Raw genomic sequence first — 23,252 nt, 5'->3', positions numbered from 1 at the left:
CTTGGAGTCCTCCAAGTCCCTAGTAGCCGCAGGCACCACAATAGGTTGGTTCAGGTGAAACGCTGAAACCACCTTAGGGAGAAACTGAGGACGAGTCCTCAATTCCCCCTGTACGAATGGAAAATCAGATAAGGGCTTTTACAGGATAAAGCCGCCAATTCTGACACGCGCCTGGCCCCGGCCAGGGCCAACAGCATGACCACTTTCCATGTGAGATATTTTAACTCCACAGATTTAAGTGGTTCAACCCAATGTGACTTTTGGAAACCAAAACCTACATTGAGATCCCAAAGTGCCACTGGAGGCACAAAAGGAGGCTGTATATGCAGTACCCCTTTTACAAACGTCTGAACTTCAGGGACTGAAGCTAGTTCTTTTTGGAAGAAAATTGACAGGGCCGAAATTTGAACCTTAATGGACCCCAATTTCAGGCCCATCGACACTCCTGTTTGCAGGAAATGTAGGAATCGACCCAGTTGAATTTCCTCCGTCGGGCCTTACTGGCCTCGCACCACGCAACATATTTTCGCCAAATGCGGTGATAATGTTTTGCGGTTACATCCTTCCTGGCTTTGATCAGGATAGGGATGACTTCATCCGGAATGCCTTTTTTCCTTCAGGATCCGGCGTTCAACCGCCATGCCGTCAAACGCAGCCGCGGTAAGTCTTGGAACAGACAGGGTCCATGCTGGAGCAGGTCCCTTCTTAGAGGTAGAGGCCACGGATCCTCCGTGAGCATCTCTTGAAGTTCCGGTTACCAATTCCTTCTTGGCCAATCCGGAGCCACGAATATAGTGCTTACTCCTCTCCATCTTATCAATCTCAGTACCTTGGGTATGAGAGGTAGAGGAGGGAACACATACACTGACTGGTACACCCACGGTGTTACCAGAGCGTCTACAGCTATTGCCTGAGGGTCCCTTGACCTGGCGCAATACCTGTCGAGTTTTTCCCAACGGTTTATAATCATGTGGAAGACTTCTGGGTGAAGTCCCCACTCTCCCGGGTGGAGGTCGTGTTGAGGAAGTCTGCTTCCCAGTTGTCCACTCCCGGAATGAATACTGCTGACAGTGCTATTACATGGTTTTCCGCCCAGCGAAAAATCCTTGCAGCTTCTGCCATTGCTCCTGCTTCTTGTGCCACCCTTGTTTGTTTACGTGGGTGACTGCCGTGATGTTGTCCGACTGGATCAACACCGGCTGACCTTGAAGCAGAGGTCTTGCTAAGCTTAGAGCATTGTAAATGGCCCTTAGCTTTAGGATATTTATGTGAAGTGACGTCTCCAGGCTAGACTATAAGCCCTGGATATTCCTTCCCTGTGTGACTGCTCCCCAGCCTCGCAGGCTGGCATCCGTGGTCACCAGGACCCAGTCCTGAATGCCGAATCTGCGGCCCTCTAGAAGATGAGCACTCTGCAACCACCACAGGAGGGACACCCTTGTCCTTGGTGACAGGGTTATCCGCTGATGCATCTGAAGATGCGACCCGGACCATTTGTCCAGCAGGTCCCACTGGAAAGTTCTTGCGTGGAATCTGCCGAATGGGATTGCTTCGTAGGAAGCCACCATTATACCCAGAACCCTTGTACATTGATGCACTGAGACTTGGCTCGGTTTTAGGAGGTTCCTGACTATCTCGGATAACTCCCTGGCTTTCTCCTCCGGGAGAAACACCTTTTTCTGGACTGTGTCCAGGATCATCCCTAGGAACAGAAGACAAGTCGTCGGAACCAGCTGCGATTTTGGAATATTGAGAATCCAATCGTGCTGCCGCAACACTACCTGAGATAGTGCTACACCGACCTCCAACTGTTCCCTGGATCTTACCCTTATCAGGGAATCGTCCAAGTAAGGGATAACTAATATTCCCTTCCTTCGAAAGAATATCATCATTTCGGCCATTACCTTGGTAAAGACCCGGGGTGCCGTGGACCATCCATACGGCAGCGTCTGAACTGATAGTGACAGTTCTGTACCATAAACCTGAGGTACCCTTGATGAGAAGGGTACATTTTTTACATGAAGGTAAGCATCCTTGATGTCCCGAGACATCATGTAGTCCCCTTCTTCCAGGTTCGCAATCACTGCTCTAAGTGACTCAATCTTGAATTTGAACCTCTGTATGTAAGTGTTCAAAGATTTTAGATTTATAATCGGTCTCACCAAGCCGTCCGGCTTTGGTACCACAACAGTGTGGAATAATACCCCGTTCCCTGTTGCAGGAGGGGTACCTTGATTATCACCTGCTGGGAATACAGCTTGTGAATGGCTTCCAAAACTATCTCCCTGTCAGAAGGAGACATCGGTAAAGCCGACTTTAGGAAACGGCGAGGGGGAGACGTCTCGAATTCTAATTTGTACCCCTGAGTATCACCTGAAGGATCCAGGGGTCTACTTGCGAGTGAGCCCACTGCGCGCTGAAATTCATTGAGACGGGCCCCCCACCGTGCCTGATTCTGCTTGTAAAGCCCCAGTGTCATACTGAGGGCTTGGCAGAGGCGGGAGAGGGTTTCTGTTCCTGGGAACTGGCTGATTTCTGCAGCCTTTTTCCTCTCCCTCTGTCACGGGGCAGAAAAGAGGAACCTTTTGCCCGCTTGTCCACGAAAAGACTGCGCCTGATAATACGGCGTCTTCTCATGATGAGAGGCGACCTGGGGTACAAACGTGGATTTCCCAGCTGTTGCCGTGGCCACCAGGTCTGAAAGACCGACCCCAAATAATTCCTCCCCTTAATAAGGCAATATTTCCAAATGCCGTTTGGAATACGCATCACCTGACCACTGACGTGTCCATAACCCTCTACTGGTAGAAATGGACAACGTACTTAGACTTGATGCCAGTCGGCAAATATTCCGCTGTGCATCACGCATATATAGAAATGCATCTTTAAAATGCTCTATAGGCAATAATATACTGTCCCTATCTAAGGTAACAATATTTTCAGTCAGGGAATCCGACCACGCCAACCCAGCACTGCACATCCAGGCTGAGGCGATTGCTGGTCGCAGTATAACACCAGTATGTGTGTAATACATTTTAGGATATCCTCCTGCTTTCTATCAGCAGGATCCTTAAGGGCGGCCATCTCAGGAGAGGGTAGAGCCCTTGTTCTTACCAGCGTGTGAGCGCTTTATCCATCCTAGGGGGTGTTTCCCAACGCACCCTAACCTCTGGCGGGAAAGGATATAATGCCAATAACATTTTTATCAGTTGTTATCGGGGGAAACCCACGCATCATCACACACCTCATTTAATTTCTCAGATTCAGGAAAACTACAGGTAGTTTTTCCTCACCGAACATAATACCCCTTTTTGGTGGTACTCGTATTATCAGAAATGTGTAAAACATTTTTCATTGCCTCAATCATGTAACGTGTGGCCCTACTGGAAGTCACATTTGTCTGTTCACCGTCGACACTGGAGTCAGTATCCGTGTCGGTGTCTATATCTGCCATCTGAGGTAACGGGCGCTTTAGAGCCCCTGACGGCCTATGAGACGTCTGGACAGGCACAAGCTGAGTAGCCGGCTGTCTCATGTCAACCACTGTCTTTTATACAGAGCTGACACTGTCACGTAATTCTTCCAACAGTTCATCCACTCAGGTGTCGACCCCCTAGGGGGTGACATCACTATTACAGGCAATCTGCTCCGTCTCCACATCATTTTTCTCCTCATACATGTCGACACCAACGTACCGACATACAGCACACACACAGGGAATGCTCTGATAGAGGACAGGACCCCACTAGCCCTTTGGGGAGACAGAGGGAGAGTTTGCCAGCACACACCAGAGCGCTATATATATACAGGGATAACCTTATATAAGTGTTTTTCCCTTTATAGCTGCTGTATTGTTTATACTGCGCCTAATTAGTGCCCCCCTCTCTTTATTTAACCCTTTCTGTAGTGTAGTGACTGCAGGGGAGAGATAGGGAGCTTCCCTCCCACGAAGCTGTGAGGGAAAATGGCACCAGTGTGCTGAGGAGATAGGCTCCGCCCCCTTATCGGCGGCCTTATCTCCCGTTTTTTGTGTATTTTTGGCATGGGTTAAATGCATCCATATAGCCCAGGAGCTATATGTGATGCATCTTTTGCCATTTAAGGTATTTTTATTGCGTCTCAGGGCGCCCCCACCCAGCGCCCTGCACCCTCAGTGACCGGAGTGTGAAGTGTGCTGAGAGCAATGGCGCACAGCTGCGGTGCTGTGCGCTACCTTTTTGAAGACAGGACGTCTTCTGCCACCGATTTTCCGGATCTCTTCTGTCTTCTGGCTCTGTAAGGGGGCCGGCGGCGCGGCTCTGGGACCCATCCAGGCTGGGCCTGTGATCGTCCCTCTGGAGCTAATGTCCAGTAGCCTAAGAAGCCCAATCCACTCTGCACGCAGGTGAGTTCGCTTCTTCTCCCCTTAGTCCCTCGATGCAGTGAGCCTGTTGCCAGCAGGTCTCACTGAAAATAAAAAACCTAAAACTAACTTTTCACTAAGCAGCTCAGGAGAGCTACCTAGATTGCACCCTTCTCGGCCGGGCACAAAAACCTAACTGAGGCTTGGAGGAGGGTCATAGGGGGAGGAGCCAGTGCACACCAGCTAGTCCTAAAGCTTTCTTTAGATGTGCCCAGTCTCCTGCGGAGCCGCTAATCCCCATGGTCCTTACGGAGTCCCCAGCATCCACTTAGGACGTTAGAGAAACACTCTTCTTTCCACATTCTTAGAACTTAAAAATGATGTTTGACACATCATGGCTATGGAGGAAAACTCCTGCTACCTATATCTCTTTATTCAGGTTTGGACCCCATGGAATTCTCAGGGAACGCTTTGTCCATCCATGATATCTTCCCTACAATTGTCTCTTCTACACCGATAGTCTTTTTAGTGAGCAAATGGTCTGTGCTCCCCCCCCCCCCCCCCCCAATGTCTTAACAGTCCCACCTCCCTTGCTGTAAATGTTATGTTACGGTCTTTCTCTGCCACGCAGCCGCCGCGGCCCGCCCCTCTCCAACGGTCCGGCCACGCCTGCATTGGCTGGACCGCTCCCCCTAAACGGCGGCTTAACGCTGCCATCCAGCCATCCAGCCCCCTTCCGCCCAGCGACCGCCTCTGGCACCGACGGCTCCGACCTGATCACCGCGCTGCGACAAACTGCAGCGAGCGATCGGGTCGGAATGACCCCGATAATGAGTGAATGCCATGTGACTCGATAGCGCAGAACATCTTTTTTTTTCCGTGAAAATGCGTCTTAGACACAAAGTAATGTAATAGGACGCACAAGCAGCTTCTGTTGATTAAAATAATATGCGGCATGCCTATATTCTGTGTGTGACTGCGACTGTATTTGCATACTAAAGGCTATGCTACCGTGTTTTCATGGGAACATGGAAAACACTAACATGGCATTTCGGATGCAGATAGAGCCGCAGTTACACAAATAATACAGGCATGCTGCAGAAGTTGCTTGTGCGTCCTGTTACATTACATTGCATCTAAGACGTATTTTTGTGGGGAAAAACCCGCAAAAATAGATACTCGGCGCTGCAGAGTCTCACCACGCCATGGCACCACTTCAAGGGCTGTTTTTAGCAAGACTGCAGCAAGGATGTAAGAGGACACATCTGTATGTCAGTTGTTTTTTATTTACTTTACTTTTGTTAAACTTGTTCAGACTGTGCTGATTTCTGCAAATTTCAGGGTTTGCTGTGTTCTAGGTCTATGACGTTCTGTGTTGTAAACAAACTCACGGGGTCTATTTACTATGCCTTGGAGAGATATAAAGTACCAGCCAATCAGCTCCTGTCATTTTTCAAACACAGCCCGTCTCATGACAGCTAGGAGCCGATTGGTTGGTACTTTATCTCTCTCCACTTTACCTCTCGTCAAGGCTTTGAAAATAGACCCCTCTGACAAAATAAAGAGTAAAAAAAAAAGATAATGATGTATCGTGTTATCCAGCAAGAACAATGTGCTGCGTAAGTGCCCTCATCCACTAAGGGCAAAATCATTCCCTTTTTGGATGTTAAAAATTGTCATGAAAACCTGGACTGGTTGCAGATATACAGACACACGGCTTCTTCCTAATGTGCCACTTTTATGTTTTCTAGTGATGGTAATAGTTGAGGAGCGATATAACTATTTGTGCATATTTCTCCGGTTTTAAAGAGGTCCAGGGAGTAATAACCCGTTTCCAAACACAATAATCAGAATAGCAGCAGCAGCAGCACAGAGTATTTCAGAAGAGGAGTACGCTGATCTTGTTGCAGGTGGTGACTACTAATCAATAGCATAGAGTAGTATATTTCCCAACATCCCAGAGCGCAATCCTGAATAAAACGGTCCACGCCAATGATCCACCAAATTGATGCCCATATCTGCTTATGCCAAACCCTCAGAAAAGGTATGCACTTAGGGGGACATTTATTAAGCAATGATAAGAGTGGAGAAGTGAACCAGTGGAGAAATTTACCCATCAACCAATCAGCAGCTCTGTATCATTTTATAGTATGCAAATTATAGATGTTACTTCAGTGCTGATTGGTTGCCATGGGCAACTTCTCCACTGGCTCACTTCTCCTCTCTTATCACTGCTTAGTAAATGTACCTCTTAGTGTTAATACTGCATAAAGAATTTTCCTTCACACATCTTGTGCAATATGTAAACGAATATTGGGCAAATTGGCATATAGTATGAGTGGCCCAAAAATCTTTGCTTGTCTGAGAATGATATAATTTAACCGGGGTTGGGGCTGGGGGCGGGCACTTGTTTAGGGACTTTTAAAAGCGTTTTGGCTGGGATGATAGATCTGTAGTTTAATGATAATTTGTCAAGTCCACATAGAATACAACTGTACTGTTTATGTGCTACCCATCAATGACAAAGAGGGCAGTGGCTTGACACAAGCTCCGAAATGTGTTACAATCCACGCTGGCATGGCAGAGGGCGAATAAATTGGCACAGTAGGACATTAAGGGAGGTTTAGCCATCTCACAGGGGGATAATGATTGCAAAACTGCACAGGTCAGCTCCACAGAGGACAAATATTCCCCCAGTTATCACATAAAGTGAAATAACACATTACAGCACAACTAAACCGAAGAGAAGCAGAAACACATTTACAAGACTCACGTTTCTCCTGTACGTATAAATATCCCTCCATGGTCCACTGGCTGGGTGGTCTGTAATCCTGGTCTGCAGATTTCATTCTCTGCATTAACCGCTCCATCTCCTGCCGAGTGCTTTCAAAGTTATTCCGTGTCTGAAACAGGGGTGTTATCTGGTCAGTACGCCGAATAGTTCAGATTTTATGTATTTAGAGGTGATTTCTGGTACATACTTTGCATTCATTTGTTGTTAAGAGCTTTAAACACTCAAATCTTGTTATCACAAATTGTACTAATGTATCTAGGTATTTCTGTTCATCTTGTAATAAGATTGTTGCTAATGGCAACTACATTTGATACACAAGTTAACGGTATAAGAAAAGATGTATACAACTTTGATGCACAGCTGAGTATTTTGTATTGTCATGTTAGGCTGTGAAAGGTTACATACAGCGGGTTACGGTCATTAGGTCGACAGTCATTAGGTCGACCAATGAAGGTCGACGTGCGTTATGTCGACCTGGTCAATACGTGGGCATGTACTTGGTCGACATGGAAAATAGTCGACATGGGTTTTTCACCTTTTTTTATTTTTTGACCCTATTCATAGTTTACGATCCACGTGGACTACAATTGGGAACGGTAAGCTGAGGCGGGCGCAGCAGTAGCGGAGCGAGGAACCTTGACCGAAGCATGGCGAGCGAAGCGAAGGGACACGGTGCACTAATTGGGGTTCCCCGTCACTTTACAAAGAAAACGACACCAGAAACAGTTAAAAAAAACTCATATAAAAAGTAAAGGAGCGCTTGATATATGTAAATATGTGTGTGCGCAAAACCTGTGGAAAAAAGAAAGATTAATAAAATGTTTACAGCCCTTTTTGGACTTTTTGGGATTGGATTGCAGTTCAGCCAAAGAAAACCAGGATAACTATCTACCCCTATCTAAATACTTGTCAGTCCATAAGTTGTTAATAACTGTGTTTGTATAAGGAGTATCTTACCCCTGCTCGTCCTTGCTTTGGACAACGGTCCCGGCACCCGTAGCTCACGGTGCTCACTCTCCACTATTGTTAAGTAGGTGGATGACGGCTGGCCGCTTTGTTAATCAGCGGCTGTGCGGCTGTCAGCCGGCTGACGGCTGGCGGCTTTGATTAGCGGCTGACTGGCTGACGTCTGGCCGCTTTGTTAATCAGCGGCTGGGCGGCTGGCGGCTTTGATTAGCGGCTGGCTGGCTGCTAGATCCTAGATGAAGAGTTTACGCCTGAAACGCGTTGGATTACACACTAAGGAACCCCCACTGTGCACTGAATTTGGAAAATCAGACTGTGCAACACGGACGGGGAACTAGCAGCCAGCCAGCCGCTAATCAAAGCCGTCAGCCGGCCGCCAGCCGCTGATTAACAAAGCGGCCAGACGTCATCCACCTACTTAACAACAGTGGAGAGTGAGCACCGTGAGCTAGGGGTGCCGGGACCGTTGTCCAAAGCAAGGACGAGCAGGGGTAAGATACTCCTTATACAAACACAGTTATTAACAACTTATGGACTGACAAGTATTTAGATAGGGGTAGATAGTTATCCTGGTTTTCTTTGGCTGAACTGCAATCAGTGCCGTTTCTAGCGGCGGGCGAGCCGTGCAACCGCACGGGGCGCCCGCCGCGGCACTTCGTGGGTCTTTTTCTCCTCTCCTCCCTCTTCCCGAGCGCTCCTGCTCGGGGGGGCGGAGTTTCGCGGAATGACGCGTTTGCGTCGTGACGTCACGACGCAAACGCGTCATTCCGCGAAACTCCGCCCCCCGAGCAGGAGCGCTTGGGAAGAGGGAGGAGAGAAGATAAGCGTGGAAGGAGGAGGCGGCCGACGGACGTGAGGCTGCCGGACCTGAAGAGCTGGAACATGTAAGTATAATCTCTCTTCCTCTTCCTTCCCCCCCACTTGACACCTGCATGCCGCACTGTGAAAAATGGGGATACCTGTCTGCCGCACTATATAAAATGGGGATACCTGTCTGCCGCACTATATAAAATGGGGATACCTGTCTGCCGCACTATATAAAATGGGGATACCTGCCTGCCGCACTATATAAAATGGGGATACCTGCCTGCCGCACTATGTAAAATGGGGATACTTGTCTGCCGCACTATGTAAAATGGGGATACCTGTCTGCTGCACTTTGTAAAATGGGGATACCTGTCTGCCGCACTGTGAAAAATGGGGGCACCTGCCTGCGTACTGTGTAAAATGGGGGCACCTGCCTGCGTACTGTGTAAAATGGGGGCACCTGCCTGCGTACTGTGTAAAATGGGGGCACCTGCCTGCGTACTGTGTAAAATGGGGGCACCTGCCTGCGTACTGTGTAAAATGGGGGCACCTGCCTGCGTACTGTGTAAAATGGGGGCACCTGCCTGCGTACTGTGTAAAATGGGGGCACCTGCCTGCCGTACTGTGTAAAATGGGGACACCTGCCTGCCGCGCTGTGTAAAATGGGGACGCCTGCCTGCCGCACTGTGTTTAAATTGGGACGCCTGCCTGCCGCACTGTGTTTAAATTGGGACGCCTGCCTGCCGCACTGTGTTTAAATTGGGACACTTGCCTGCTGTAATGTGTAAAATGGGGACTTTTTATTTTTATTTTTTTCCCCCTGTGGTGGGCGTGATGATATCAGATGAGGCCATGCCCACTTTAATGAGACCACACCCATTTGAATCAGGCCACACACCCTTGTCGGGAGCGCGCGCGCCTTCGGCGAGCGCATGCAATTTCTTTTTATAGCTATATGGGGGGAGGGGAACGCAGTTTTTTTTTTTTATAGCAAAGGGGGGGGGGGGCGCATTTTCAAATCTCGCACTGGGAGCCAAATTGTCTAGAAACAGCCCTGACTGCAATCCAATCCCAAAAAGTCCAAAAAGGGCTGTAAACATTTTATTAATCTTTCTTTTTTCCACAGGTTTTGCGCACACACATATTTACATATATCAAGCGCTCCTTTACTTTTTATATTATATGAGAACCTTGAACTGAGCTGCTTTAAAAAATCCCGTTCATAGCGCAATTTAGTATTTTTTATTTTTAAAAAAACTCATGTTGACCTTTTTCCATGTCGACCTATTGACCAGGTCGACCTAATGCATGTCGACCAATAGTGGTCGACCTAATGACTGTCGACCGAAGTGCGGTCGACCTAATGACCCATGCCCCATACAGCACACACATCGGGTTTACAGGCAGAAGGTCTGATGTGCCTTGAGTCCTATTGTTGAAAGAGCGCTATATAAATAAAATAATCATAATAATAATAATATTGTGTGCACAGCCAATGCTTCACCCAATGCTGTAAGATTTGTTTTCAGTGTATGTTTGTGAATGTTAATAATTGTTATTTTTTAGGCGACTTCCAGTGTAGCTGTAGTCTTTCACTTAGCACAAAGGCCCCCAGTGCGACAGCCTGGCGGAACGCTTGCAAAATATAAGGGTTCCGCTGCATAAACGCTCCCAAGACTTCCTTGACAATCTGAAAGCTGCTACCACTTTCAGGTGACCAGTGTCTTTTTATACATGAAAAGGTGAGGACTCTTAAGAAACTTGCTGCTCCCTTAGGGGTACATTTACTAAGCAGTGATAAGAGCAGAGAAGTAAGCCAGTGGAGAAGTTGCTCATGGCAACCAATCAGCACTGAAGTAACATCTATAATTTGCATACTATAAAATTATACAGAGCTGCTGATTGGTTGATGAAGCAACTTCTCCACTGGCTCACTTATCTTCTCTTATCACTGCTTAGTAAATGTCCCCCTTAGTTTTGTAAGGACAAGTAGAAAATGCATCCACATAATACACCCACAGGCCAAGAAAGGCTTTATCTCGTGTGGTGTCACTGTGGCACAGTGGTTAGCACTGCTGTCTCACAGAGCAGGGATTACAAGTTTGATTCCCAACTAGAGCCCTATCTGTATGGAGCATGTATGTTCTTCCCATGTTTTCTTAGGTTTCCCCTGAGTTTGTTTCTGTGTGTGTGTGTTAGGGACTGGTGTGAATGACAAATATTCCTTGTACAGCATTCCGTATATCAGGGGTGGGGAACCTTTTCCCTCCAGCTGTTGTTGAACTACACATACCAGCATGCCTTGCTACAGTTATCCTATTTTGCCATGCTAAAACTGTTGCAGGGCACGCTGGGATGTGTAGTTCAACAACAGCTGGAGAGCTGAATGTTCCCCATCCCTGCCGTATACGGTGGCAATATATATAAAGAATGATAATAATTAGCCCACCATCCCCTGCCCTCCCCTCTCCGCAGATCTCCATCCATCTCTGCCCCTAGCCTTTTACAGCTCAGTCCTAATAGTAATGTCGCCACACCTTCTCTTCTTCTAACCCTAACCGTGGCCTGCCCACTCCTAATCACCCAGTGCCACACGCTATCCCCGCCCTGCTCCTAGTTCTACTCTATCCCTCAGATGTCTAATCCTAAACCACACTCTCGGCCTGTTACAGTAACCCCTGTCCAGGGATGGTTCAAGAGAAGAGGTCTGTGTGTGCAGCCCACGCACTGACGCAGAGGCCATTTTCCCAGTGATTCCTGTGGTGCCCGGCAGAGTGGTAAGTATAGTCTAAGTGTGCACAGGATGTGTGGTGTGGGCCCCCTTGATCCTCTTAAGACATTTTCTCCCCCAATGAAAGTCACTCTCAACTGGAGGACAATTAGTAGCTATTCCAGACCTTAACCTTACTGTGATCATTCAACTTCCAATGTCTGCACCCCCCCCCCCCCCCCCACACACACACACACACACACACCAAACCCAACCCCAGCATTCAACAATACTTGCCAAGTACTGGAGCAGTTGTTGGAACTGTCGTCAAGCAGTAGCACCTCTAGCAAGCGTCTCGCACTAACCTGCTTGCAAGAATGTGGCCCCGCCCATGTTGTTAAAATTCAAATACATTTGCCTGTGTCAAATGATGCACATATTTGCTTAAGCGATATCTACAGCTTGAATAATGTACATTTCTCTAACGTCCTAGTGGATGCTGGGGACTCCGTCAGGACCATGGGGATTAGCGGCTCCGCAGGAGACAGGGCACAAAAATAAAGCTTTAGGATCAGGTGGTGTGCACTGGCTCCTCCCCCTATGACCCTCCTCCAAGCCTCAGTTAGGTTTTTGTGCCCGTCCGAGCAGGGTGCAATCTAGGTGGCTCTCCTAAAGAGCTGCTTAGAAAAAGTTTTTAGGTTTTTTATTTTCAGTGAGTCCTGCTGGCAACAGGCTCACTGCAACGAGGGACTTAGGGGAGAAGAAGTGAACTCACCTGCGTGCAGGATGGATTGGCTTCTTAGGCTACTGGACACCATTAGCTCCAGAGGGATCGAACACAGGCCCAGCCATGGAGTCCGGTCCCGGAGCCGCGCCGCCGACCCCCTTGCAGATGCCGAAAAGCGAAGAGGTCCAGAAACCGGCGGCAGAAGACTTTTCAGTCTTCATGAGGTAGCGCACAGCACTGCAGCTGTGCGCCATTGTTGTCACACACTTCACACCAGCGGTCACGGAGGGTGCAGGGCGCTGCAGGGGGCGCCCTGGGCAGCAATGAGAATACCTTGTTCTGGCTAAAAAATACATCACATATAGCCCTTGGGGCTATATGGATGTATTTAACCCCTGCCAGGTCTCACAAACTCCGGAGAAGAGCCCGCCGAAATAGGGGGCGGGGCCTATCTCCTCAGCACACAGCGCCATTTTCCTGCTCAGCTCCGCTGCGAGGAAGGCTCCCAGGACTCTCCCCTGCACTGCACTACAGAAACAGGGTAAAAAAGAGAGGGGGGGGGGCACTTTTTTTGGCGTTTTTGATATATATTAAGCTGCTATAAGGGAGACAACACTTCTATAGGGTTGTTCCTATATATTTATAGCGCTTGGGTGTGTGCTGGCAAACTCTCCCTCTGTCTCCCCAAAGGGCTAGTGGGGTCCTGTCTTCGATAAGAGCATTCCCTGTGTGTCTGCTGTGTGTCGGTACGTGTGTGTCGACATGTATGAGGACGATGTTGGTGTGGAGGCGGAGCAATTGCCGGTAATGGTGATGTCACCCCCTAGGGAGTCGACACCGGAATGGATGGCTTTATTTATGGAATTACGTGATAATGTCAGCACATTACAAAAATCAGTTGACGACATGAGACGGCCGGCAAACCAGTTAGTACCTGTACAGGCGTCTCAGACACCGTCAGGGTCTGTAAAACGCCCTTTACCTCAGTCGGTCGACACAGACCCAGACACGGACACCGAATCTAGTGTCGACGGTGAAGAAACAAACGTATTTTCCAGTAGGGCCACACGTTATATGATCACGGCAATGAAGGAGGCTTTACATATCTCTGATACTGCATGTACCACAAAAAGGGGTATTATGTGGGGTCTGAAAAAACTACCTGTAGTTTTTCCTGAATCAGACGAATTGAATGAAGTGTGTGATGAAGCGTGGGTTAACCCCGATAGAAAACTGCTAATTTCAAAGAAGTTATTGGCATTATATCCTTTCCCGCCAGAGGTTAGGGCGCGCTGGGAAACACCCCCTAGGGTGGATAAGGCGCTCACACGCTTATCAAAACAAGTGGCGTTACCGTCTCCTGAAACGGCCGCCCTCAAGGATCCAGCAGATAGGAGGCTGGAAACTACCCTGAAAAGTATATACACTCATACTGGTGTTATACTGCGACCAGCCATCGCCTCTGCATGGATGTGCAGTGCTGGGGTGGTTTGGTCGGATTCCCTGACTGAAAATATTGATACCCTGGATAGGGACAGTATTTTACTGACTATAGAGCATTTAAAGGATGCATTTCTATATATGCGAGATGCACAGAGGGATATTTGCACTCTGGCATCGAGAGTAAGTGCGATGTCCATATCTGCCAGAAGAAGTTTATGGACGCGACAATGGTCAGGTGATGCGGATTCCAAACGGCATATGGAAGTATTGCCGTATAAGGGGGAGGAATTATTTGGGGTCGGTCTATCGGATTTGGTGGCCACGGCAACAGCCGGGAAATCCACCTTTTTACCTCAGGTCCCCTCCCAACAGAAAAAGACACCGTCTTTTCAGCCGCAGTCCTTTCGTTCCTATAGGAACAAGCGGGCGAAAGGACAGTCATATTTGCCCCGAGGCAAAGGAAAGGGTAAGAGAGTGCACCAAGCAGCTTCTTCCCAGGAGCAGAAGCCCCCCCCCGGCTTCTGCAAAGCCCTCAGCATGACGTTGGGGCTTTACAAGCGGACTCAGGGGCGGTGGGGGGTCGACTCAAGAATTTCAGCGCACAGTGGGCTCACTCACAGGTGGACCCCTGGATCCTGCAGATAATATCTCAGGGTTACAGGTTGGAATTCGAGAAGTCTCCCCCTCGCCGGTTCCTAAAGTCTGCTCTGCCAACGTCTCCCTCAGACAGGGCGACGGTATTGGAAGCCATTCACAAGCTGTATTCTCAGCAGGTGATAGTCAAGGTACCCCTCCTACAACAGGGAAAGGGGTATTATTCCACACTATTTGTGGTACCGAAGCCGGACGGCTCGGTAAGACCTATTCTAAATCTGAAATCTTTGAACCTGTACATACAAAAATTCAAGTTCAAGATGGAGTCACTCAGAGCAGTGATAGCGAATCTGGAAGAAGGGGACTTTATGGTGTCCCTGGACATCAAGGATGCTTACCTGCATGTCCCAATTTGCCCTTCACATCAAGGGTACCTCAGGTTCGTGGTGCAAAACTGTCATTATCAGTTTCAGACGCTGCCGTTTGGATTGTCCACGGCACCTCGGGTCTTTACCAAGGTAATGGCCGAAATGATGTTTCTTCTACGAAGAAAAGGCGTATTAATTATCCCTTACTTGGACGATCTCCTGATAAGGGCAAGGTCCAGGGAACAGCTGGGGGACGTAGTAGCACTAACCCAAATAGTGCTGCAACAGCACGGGTGGATTCTGAATTTTCCAAAATCTCAATTGACCCCGACGACACGTCTGCTGTTCCTGGGAATGATTCTGGACACGGTTCAGAAAAAGGTGTTTCTTCCGGAGGAGAAAGCCAAGGAGTTATCCGAACTTGTCAGGAACCTCCTAAAACCAGGGAAAGTGTCTGTGCATGAATGCACAAGAGTCCTGGGAAAGATGGTGGCTTCTTACGAAGCGATTCCATTCGGCAGATTCCACGCACGAACTTTTCAGTGGGACCTGCTGGACAAATGGTCCGGATCGCATCTGCAGATGCATCAGCGGATAACCTTGTCGCCACGGACAAGGGTGTCTCTTCTGTGGTGGTTGCAGAGTGCTCATCTGTTAGAGGGCCGCAGATTCGGCATACAGGACTGGGTCCTGGTGACCACGGATGCCAGTCTGAGAGGCTGGGGAGCGGTCACACAGGGAAGAAACTTCCAGGGAGTATGGTCAAACCTGGAGATGTCTCTTCACATAAATATACTGGAGCTAAGAGCGATTTACAATGCTCTAAGCCTGGCAAAACCCCTGCTTCAGGGTCAGCCGGTGTTGATCCAGTCGGACAACATCACGGCAGTCGCCCACGTAAACAGACAGGGCGGCACAAGAAGCAGGAGAGCAATGGCAGAAGCTGCAAGGATTCTTCGCTGGGCGGAAGATCATGTGATAGCACTGTCAGCAGTGTTCATTCCGGGAGTGGACAACTGGGAAGCAGACTTCCTCAGCAGACACGATCTACACCCGGGAGAGTGGGGACTTCATCCAGAAGTCTTCCACATGATTGTGAACCGTTGGGAAAAACCAAAGGTGGACATGATGGCGTCTCGCCTCAACAAAAAACTGGACAGGTATTGCGCCAGGTCAAGAGACCCTCAGGCAATAGCTGTGGACGCTCTGGTAACGCCGTGGGTGTTCCAGTCAGTGTATGTGTTTCCTCCTCTGCCTCTCATACCAAAAGTACTGAGAATTATACGGCAAAGGGGAGTAAGAACGATACTCGTGGCTCCGGATTGGCCAAGAAGAACTTGGTACCCGGAACTTCAGGAGATGCTCACGGAAGATCCGTGGCCTCTACCTCTAAGACGGGACCTGCTTCAGCAGGGACCGTGTCTATTCCAAGACTTACCGCGGCTGCGTTTGACGGCATGGCGGTTGAACGCCGAATTCTAAGGGAAAAAGGCATTCCGGAAGAGGTCATTCCTACACTGGTAAAAGCCAGGAAGGAGGTGACTGCACAACATTATCACCGCATTTGGAGAAAATATGTTGCGTGGTGTGAGGCCAGGAAGGCCCCCACGGAGGAATTTCAATTGGGTCGATTCCTACATTTCCTGCAAACTGGATTGTCTATGGGCCTCAAGTTGGGGTCCATTAAGGTTCAAATTTCGGCCCTGTCGATTTTCTTCCAGAAAGAATTGGCTTCAGTTCCTGAAGTCCAGACTTTTGTAAAAGGAGTACTACATATACAGCCCCCGGTTGTGCCCCCAGTGGCTCCGTGGGACCTTAATGTAGTTTTGGATTTTCTCAAATCCCATTGGTTTGAGCCACTCAAATCGGCGGATTTGAAATATCTTACATGGAAAGTAACCATGCTACTGGCCCTGGCTTCAGCCAGGAGAGTGTCAGAATTGGCGGCTTTATCGTATAAAAGCCCATATCTGATTTTCCATTCGGACAGGGCAGAACTGCGGACGCGTCCTCATTTTCTGCCTAAGGTGGTGTCAGCGTTTCACCTGAACCAGCCTATTGTGGTGCCTGCGGCTACTAGCGATTTGGAGGATTCCAAGTTGCTGGACGTTGTCAGGGCATTGAAAATATATATTTCAAGGATGGCTGGAGTCAGAAAATCTGACTCGCTGTTTATACTGTATGCACCCAACAAGCTGGGTGCTCCTGCTTCTAAGCAGACGATTGCTCGTTGGATTTGTAGCACAATTCAGCTTGCACATTCTGTGGCAGGCCTGCCACAGCCTAAATCTGTCAAGGCCCATTCCACAAGGAAGGTGGACTCATCCTGGGCGGCTGCCCGAGGGGTCTCGGCATTACAACTTTGCCGAGCAGCTACGTGGTCGGGGGAGAACACGTTTGTAAAATTCTACAAATTTGATACCCTGGCTAAAGAGGACCTGGAGTTCTCTCATTCGGTGCTGCAGAGTCATCCGCACTCTCCCGCCCGTTTGGGAGCTTTGGTATAATCCTCATGGTCCTGACGGAGTTCCCAGCATCCACTAGGACGTCAGAGAAAATAAGAATTTACTTACCGATAATTCTATTTCTCATAGTCCGTAGTGGATGCTGGGCGCCCATCCCAAGTGCGGATTGTCTGCAATACTTGTACATAGTTATTGTTACAAAGAAATCGGGTTGTTTATTGTTGTGAGCCATCTTTTCAGAGGCTCCTACGTTATCATACTGTTAACTGGGTTCAGATCACAAGTTGTACGGTGTGATTGGTGTGGCTGGTATGAGTCTTACCCGGGATTCAAAATCCTTCCTTATTGTGTACGCTCGTCCGGGCACAGTATCCTAACTGAGGCTTGGAGGAGGGTCATAGGGGGAGGAGCCAGTGCACACCACCTGATCCTAAAGCTTTATTTTTGTGCCCTGTCTCCTGCGGAGCCGCTAATCCCCATGGTCCTGACGGAGTCCCCAGCATCCACTACGGACTACGATAAAAATAGATTTATCGGTAAGTAAAATCTTATTTTTCCCTTTAAACTGCATTTCTTGAAGGACAAATAGTTTGCGGCAATATAAATTACATCCTATTAATTATTCATGAGGTTCCGGCAATAAGCAGAGCTTACGTTTTGTAAATTGAACTGCAACTGCTCCTTGTACGGTGTAAATTCTCTGGCCAGCTCATATCCCTCATGGTAGTAGGTAAAGAGGCCCTGGAGGAAGGCCAAGAGCTGCAAAGGTAAAAAATAAGAAAACAAGCAATGAATATTACAGAGCAGGAAAAGTAAACGCCATCAACTGCAGATTTACTACTGATAAGCAACCACTTGCAATTAATGAGAGATCATTTGTTTTAAAGAAATGCTGCTTCAAGGTTCAATTAAGAAAAAAAAAAAGAAGAAGTTAAATATGACTTCAACGTGAAGACGAGTCGCGGGCTATTTATTCCACAACCAAACTGTCCTTTAATCCATGAATTCGATTTAAAAGAAAAACTGGTATTATAATTCAACATTTCGCATCTCTGGATATCCACAAATAAATAATTTCAAGTGCTCAGTGGTTAAGGTAAAGATTTTTTTAAGACTGTAATTGTAAACCATAAATATCTCGAGTCTTCAGCTTGGTGGAGGACATATTGGTTATCTGTGAGTCGTAACGGTGCCTTGCTGGAAAACAACATGCATTCGTCAAGAGGGAGGAAGGGCGGAAAGTCGCTTGATGGAATAGAAAAATACCCAGCACCAATTTCTCTGTGGAATTTGCATCTTTCCAAACATGAAAGCACATGTATATTGCGTTCATTGGGGGAGATTTATTGAAGCTTAGAGAGTGACATAGGCCCTCATTCCGAGTTGTTCGCTCTGTAAATTTTTTCGCATCGCAGCGATTTTCCGCTGAGTGCGCATGCGCAATGTCCGCACTGCGACTGCGCCAAGTAAATTTGCTATGCAGTTAGGAATTTTACTCACGGTTTTTTCTTCGTTCTGGTGATCGTAATGTGATTGACAGGAAGTGGGTGTTTCTGGGCGGAAACAGGCCGTTTTATGGGTGTGTGCGAAAAAACGCTACCGTTTCTGGGAAAAACGCGAGAGTGGCTGAAGAAACGGAGGAGTGTCTGGGCGAACGCTGGGTGTGTTTGTGACGTCAAACCAGGAACGACAAGCACTGAACTGATCGCAGATGCCGAGTAAGTCTGGAGCTACTCAGAAACTGCTAAGAGGTGTGTGGTCGCAATTTTGAGAATCTTTCGTTCGCAATTTTAAGAAGCAAAGATTCACTCCCAGTAGGCGGCGGCTTAGCGTGTGTAAAGCTGCTAAAAGCAGCTTGCGAGCGAACAACTCGGAATGAGGGCCATAGTGAAGAGAGATTCCAACCAATCAGCTCCTGTCATGTTACTGACTGTGTTTGAAAAATTACAGTAGCTGATTGGTTGGTACTCTTTCTCTCTCTCCAAGCTTTGTCAAAGCTCATTAATGTTTAAACTAATTAATTTATAGGGTTCAATAAAATAATTCACTTATAAAGATGGCCGTTCCTCAGTTACACAGGGAACTCCGACAACGACAGGTAGCTAATTTGTGGGCTGCACTAATACTCATGGGAATGTGGCCTGTGATTTTACTTGGAACCACTGACATCACTAAGAGGTCTATGAACAAAGCCTTGGTGAGAGATAAAGTGGATGGAGATAAAGTACCAGCCAATCAGCTGCTGGGCCATGTTACGAGCTGGGTTTGAAAAATGACTGGTTATACCCTTTTTACACCGGCACCATGTAACACGGGTTATTGCACATGAACGTGCATAACCCGGGTTGCTGCTCGGTGTAAACGGGCAGAGTTGGAATAATCCGGGTCGAGTGACCCGGTATTCCAACTCGGGTAGTTTGCGGGGTTGAACCCGTGTTCAACCCAGCAAACTGCAGTGTAAACGGGAGCCGGATCGCGCGACCCGGCTTCCCGTTTACATTCGATGTGCGGGGGCGCTGGGCGGCGCTTGGAGATCATGTGATCTCCAAGCGCCGCCCCCGTCACGTCACCGGCAATGTCACCAACTCGGCAATATGCCGGGCTGGTGACTCCGGTGTAAATGGGGGCTGAAGCGGGTCGCAGCCGGGTAGCTCCCGTGTCAGGGCTACCGGCTGCGACCCGCTTCAGTTGGTCTAAAAGCGGTATAAGTTGGTACTTTATCTCTCTCCAAGGCTCAGTTCATAGACCCCATAGGCAGTAACACAGTGTAATGAAACATAACAGATGTGGGACCACCATGCTGATAGCGAATGTGCTGGCTAACCTGGGGCATGGAATCTAATGGCAATCGTGGTTTTCACCAGGGGCCTCCACAAGGGAATGATGGCATTCATAACACCAAGCCGCAATCCTTACAGTGTCTCTGGTAATAGTTAGTAAGCTGTTGGCATGACTGTTAAGGGTGGGGCTGTGCCCGGGTATTGTAGGGGGTGTGAGCTAATCGTGGAGGCCTGGCCACTCCCCGTACAAAAAATATACAGTACTCTGCAAAAGTTTTAAGCAGACGTGGAAAAAATGCTGCAAAGTAAGAATGCTTTCAAAAATAGAAGTGTTCGTTTATTTTTATCAATTAACAAAATGCAAAGTGAATAAACAGAAAAGAAATCTAAAACAAATCAATATTTGGTGTGACCACCCTTTGCCTTCAAAACAGTATCAATTCTTCTAGGTACACTTGCACAGTTTTTGAAGGAACTCGGCAGGAAGGTTGTTCAATATGTGGTTATGTGACCATCGGTCACAATACTAACGCTGGGATCCCGAACACTGAATAGCCCGCCAGTTGGCATGACGACCGTCAGGGACTATCATAGCTGGATTAAGACATTGGGGGGCCCGTGGCTCCCCAGGGGCCCTAAGATTGAAAAAAAAAAAATATATATATATATATATATAATTTTTTTATTTTATTTATTAACAGTTTCTTATATAGCGCAGCTTATTCCATTGCGCTTTACAATTAGAACAATAGTAATAGAACAAAACTGGGTAAAAACAGACAGACATAGAGGTAGGAAGGCCCTGCTTGCAAGGCAAGCTTACAATCTACTTTTCCTTTTCACTGCAGCCTGCATACTCAGCCAGTCACTGAGCCGCAGGCAGCAGCAGCCTGACTTTTATTGGGCAGCTGAGCCGTCGATCTGTGTCAGGGGGAGGGGGGCCTTTTCAGAGAGGGATGGCCCGATGTACTTACCCCACGAGCCCCCCTCCTTGATCTGGCTCTGGGGACTACTCCCACTCGTGGGTGTCCACGACACCCATAGAGTGGGAATAGAACCTGTGGCGAGCATAGTGAGCCACAGATGACCGCAATAGGCTTCAATGCGTCTGCCCCCCTCCTCCCTACCGGCCGTCTAGAAGCCGTAATCCCGGCGTTGGTATGGTCCGACGGTCACACGAACCCAACTCGTTCAAAACATCTTGGAGAACTAACCACAGATCTTCTGTGGATGTAGACTTGCTCAAATCCTTCTATCTCTCCATGTAATCCCAGACAGGCTCGACGATGGTACTTATCCATCATTCAGTACCATCAGGGAGGCGTCAGAGTGGCTCTAATTTCATTCTGCAGCAGGACAACGACCCCAAACATACAGCCAATGTCATTAAGAACTATCTTCAGCGTAAAGAGTCCTGGAAGTGATGATACGGCCCCCACAGAGTCTGTCTGAAATTACATGAAGAGACAGAAGGATTTGAGCAAGCCTACATAAACAGAAGATCTGTGCGATTGCTCCCCCGGCACATCTTACAGGCAGAGGAGACTATATGTGCTTGGTGGGGGCTGGTTCAGAGTCAAAGTTCATTCTGAGGGCGGATCTTGGTATATTTCATACTGTGCATGCTCTGTAGCAGAGTTTACGCAAACCTGAGCAACTATGGATGATTCAGAGTTTCCACTTATGGCTGAGTGAATGAAACAAGACAGTAACTGTGCGTTCACCTGTAGGATGAGCAAGCTGCCTCGTGGGCCTGTAGATGGAATTGCGGGCTCTTCAGAGGTAAAGGTACCCATTGATATGTCTTATTACAGATGGTTCTCTTGCACCATGGATGAGGCTGATATAAATGTGTGCTGACAGTAGTAATGGCTACTGTCACAGGTAGATAGATAGGGAAGATGTGACTGCATGGATATAACTGTAAATACAGGTAGAGTCACTTTTATTTTCCAGCACATGATCTAACAGCATCTGTGTCTGGTTGCAAGCAACTCTGAATCAGGCTTTTATTGAGCATCAGGGCCACCATCAGACAGGCAGGCGGCTCAGCCCTGGCTCCTACCACCGACACCTGAACAGCTGGCCCAGGCTGTGCAACAACAGTGGGCCGGTGCGTAGGGGGGACTTCTTAAAAACAAGATTTCCCTGCGCATCAGCCCTCTGTGAATCATTCCTGCACCATGTGTAATGCCACTGCCCAGCTGCACAACTCTGAATGGCTGTTAGCATGTTGATTGGTGGGTAACTGGAACTATCCACCAACCAGAGTACTGACAGCCATTCACTGTATGGAAGCATGTGGAGAGACGGTGCAGCACCACAGGAGGGGCATGTTATGAGGGTTTTTTTTAATTGGTACCCACAAACGGGTGGGTAGGGGCCCCAGTGCATTGCTGTGCCCAGGGCCTACAACGCTGTTAAGACAGTCCTGGACGTCCGATAGGGTTGGAGTACTGTGACGTGACAGTATACCATGCCCTAAAGGTCCAAATTGAGCAGAATGTATTGCAGAGAAGAGGCCAAAGAAAGTAAGTAATAATTTTGGGTAGGGATAAGGTGTGTTGGGGGAAAGGGTGGTGGTGGGAGGGAAGGGTCTGCCTAATTGGTCAGTCCTGGGCTACACAATTTCTTACGGCAGCCCTTATTGTGCATTTATCTCTGTGTACAAACAGTTGCCCATAATTTCTTTATGCACACACACTACACATACAGGAATTATCAGGGTTGTCGTATGCAAAGATTTTTTGGCAAAATATAAAAACACCAATTGAGATGATCTGACCCATCTGCCTATACACATGTATAGATGATGTGTATCATCAGCGAATGCTAAAGCAAACTTGTGTATCAGTTACAATTCAGGCTAATGCTGTACTTATTTAGCTGTTGTACTGTTTATATCTACGTTCACTGAAAAGCTCATTTTAAGTTTACAACATGTTTTTTCTTTAGTCAGTACTTTTCTCCATTCATATCCAACAGCAAAACCAAGAGAAGGTACCAGCCACTAGATGGCAGCAAACTATAGCACAAGGAAATCCCAATCTTAAGAGACTGCAATATCCATCAAATAAAACAAATGCTATTATCCTCTGCTATTTCCCAACAGGAAAGATTATGAGGGAGTTTGTTTAACCTCTTACTAGAGCGATCAACCTAGTTTATTAAAGGAATCGTCAAGTGGATCAGGCTGCCTCTCCTAAGGCAGAATGTCTCTGTATGTGTGCAGAGTAACAGGCTACAGGCCTGGAAG

The 23,252-nt window shown here is 47.9% G+C and overlaps 1 protein-coding gene and 1 long non-coding RNA gene across 3 annotated transcripts in view; one reads left to right on the top strand and one right to left on the bottom strand.

The window, feature by feature from the left end:
• The window catches only part of ARHGAP42 (Rho GTPase activating protein 42), a 615,245-nt gene that overhangs the window by 206,524 nt on the left and 385,469 nt on the right, over nt 1-23,252 (bottom strand). For both annotated transcript variants that reach the window (XM_063951500.1, XM_063951501.1), the window contains 2 exons: nt 17,871-17,975; nt 7,116-7,245 (listed from right to left, as the gene is read on the bottom strand). In XM_063951500.1, coding sequence (XP_063807570.1) covers nt 7,116-7,245; nt 17,871-17,975 — 235 coding nt within the window. The remainder of the gene's footprint in view (nt 1-7,115; nt 7,246-17,870; nt 17,976-23,252) is intronic.
• LOC135000458 (uncharacterized) overlaps nt 1-23,252 on the top strand; it is a 136,184-nt gene that overhangs the window by 96,230 nt on the left and 16,702 nt on the right. The window lies entirely within an intron of this gene.

The sequence above is a fragment of the Pseudophryne corroboree genome, chromosome 2 (assembly GCF_028390025.1).
Source record: "Pseudophryne corroboree isolate aPseCor3 chromosome 2, aPseCor3.hap2, whole genome shotgun sequence".
NCBI classification, from domain to species: Eukaryota; Metazoa; Chordata; class Amphibia; order Anura; family Myobatrachidae; genus Pseudophryne; species Pseudophryne corroboree.
The sequence above is the reverse complement of the archived record's forward strand: the minus strand, read 5'-3'. Positions and strand labels throughout refer to the sequence as shown.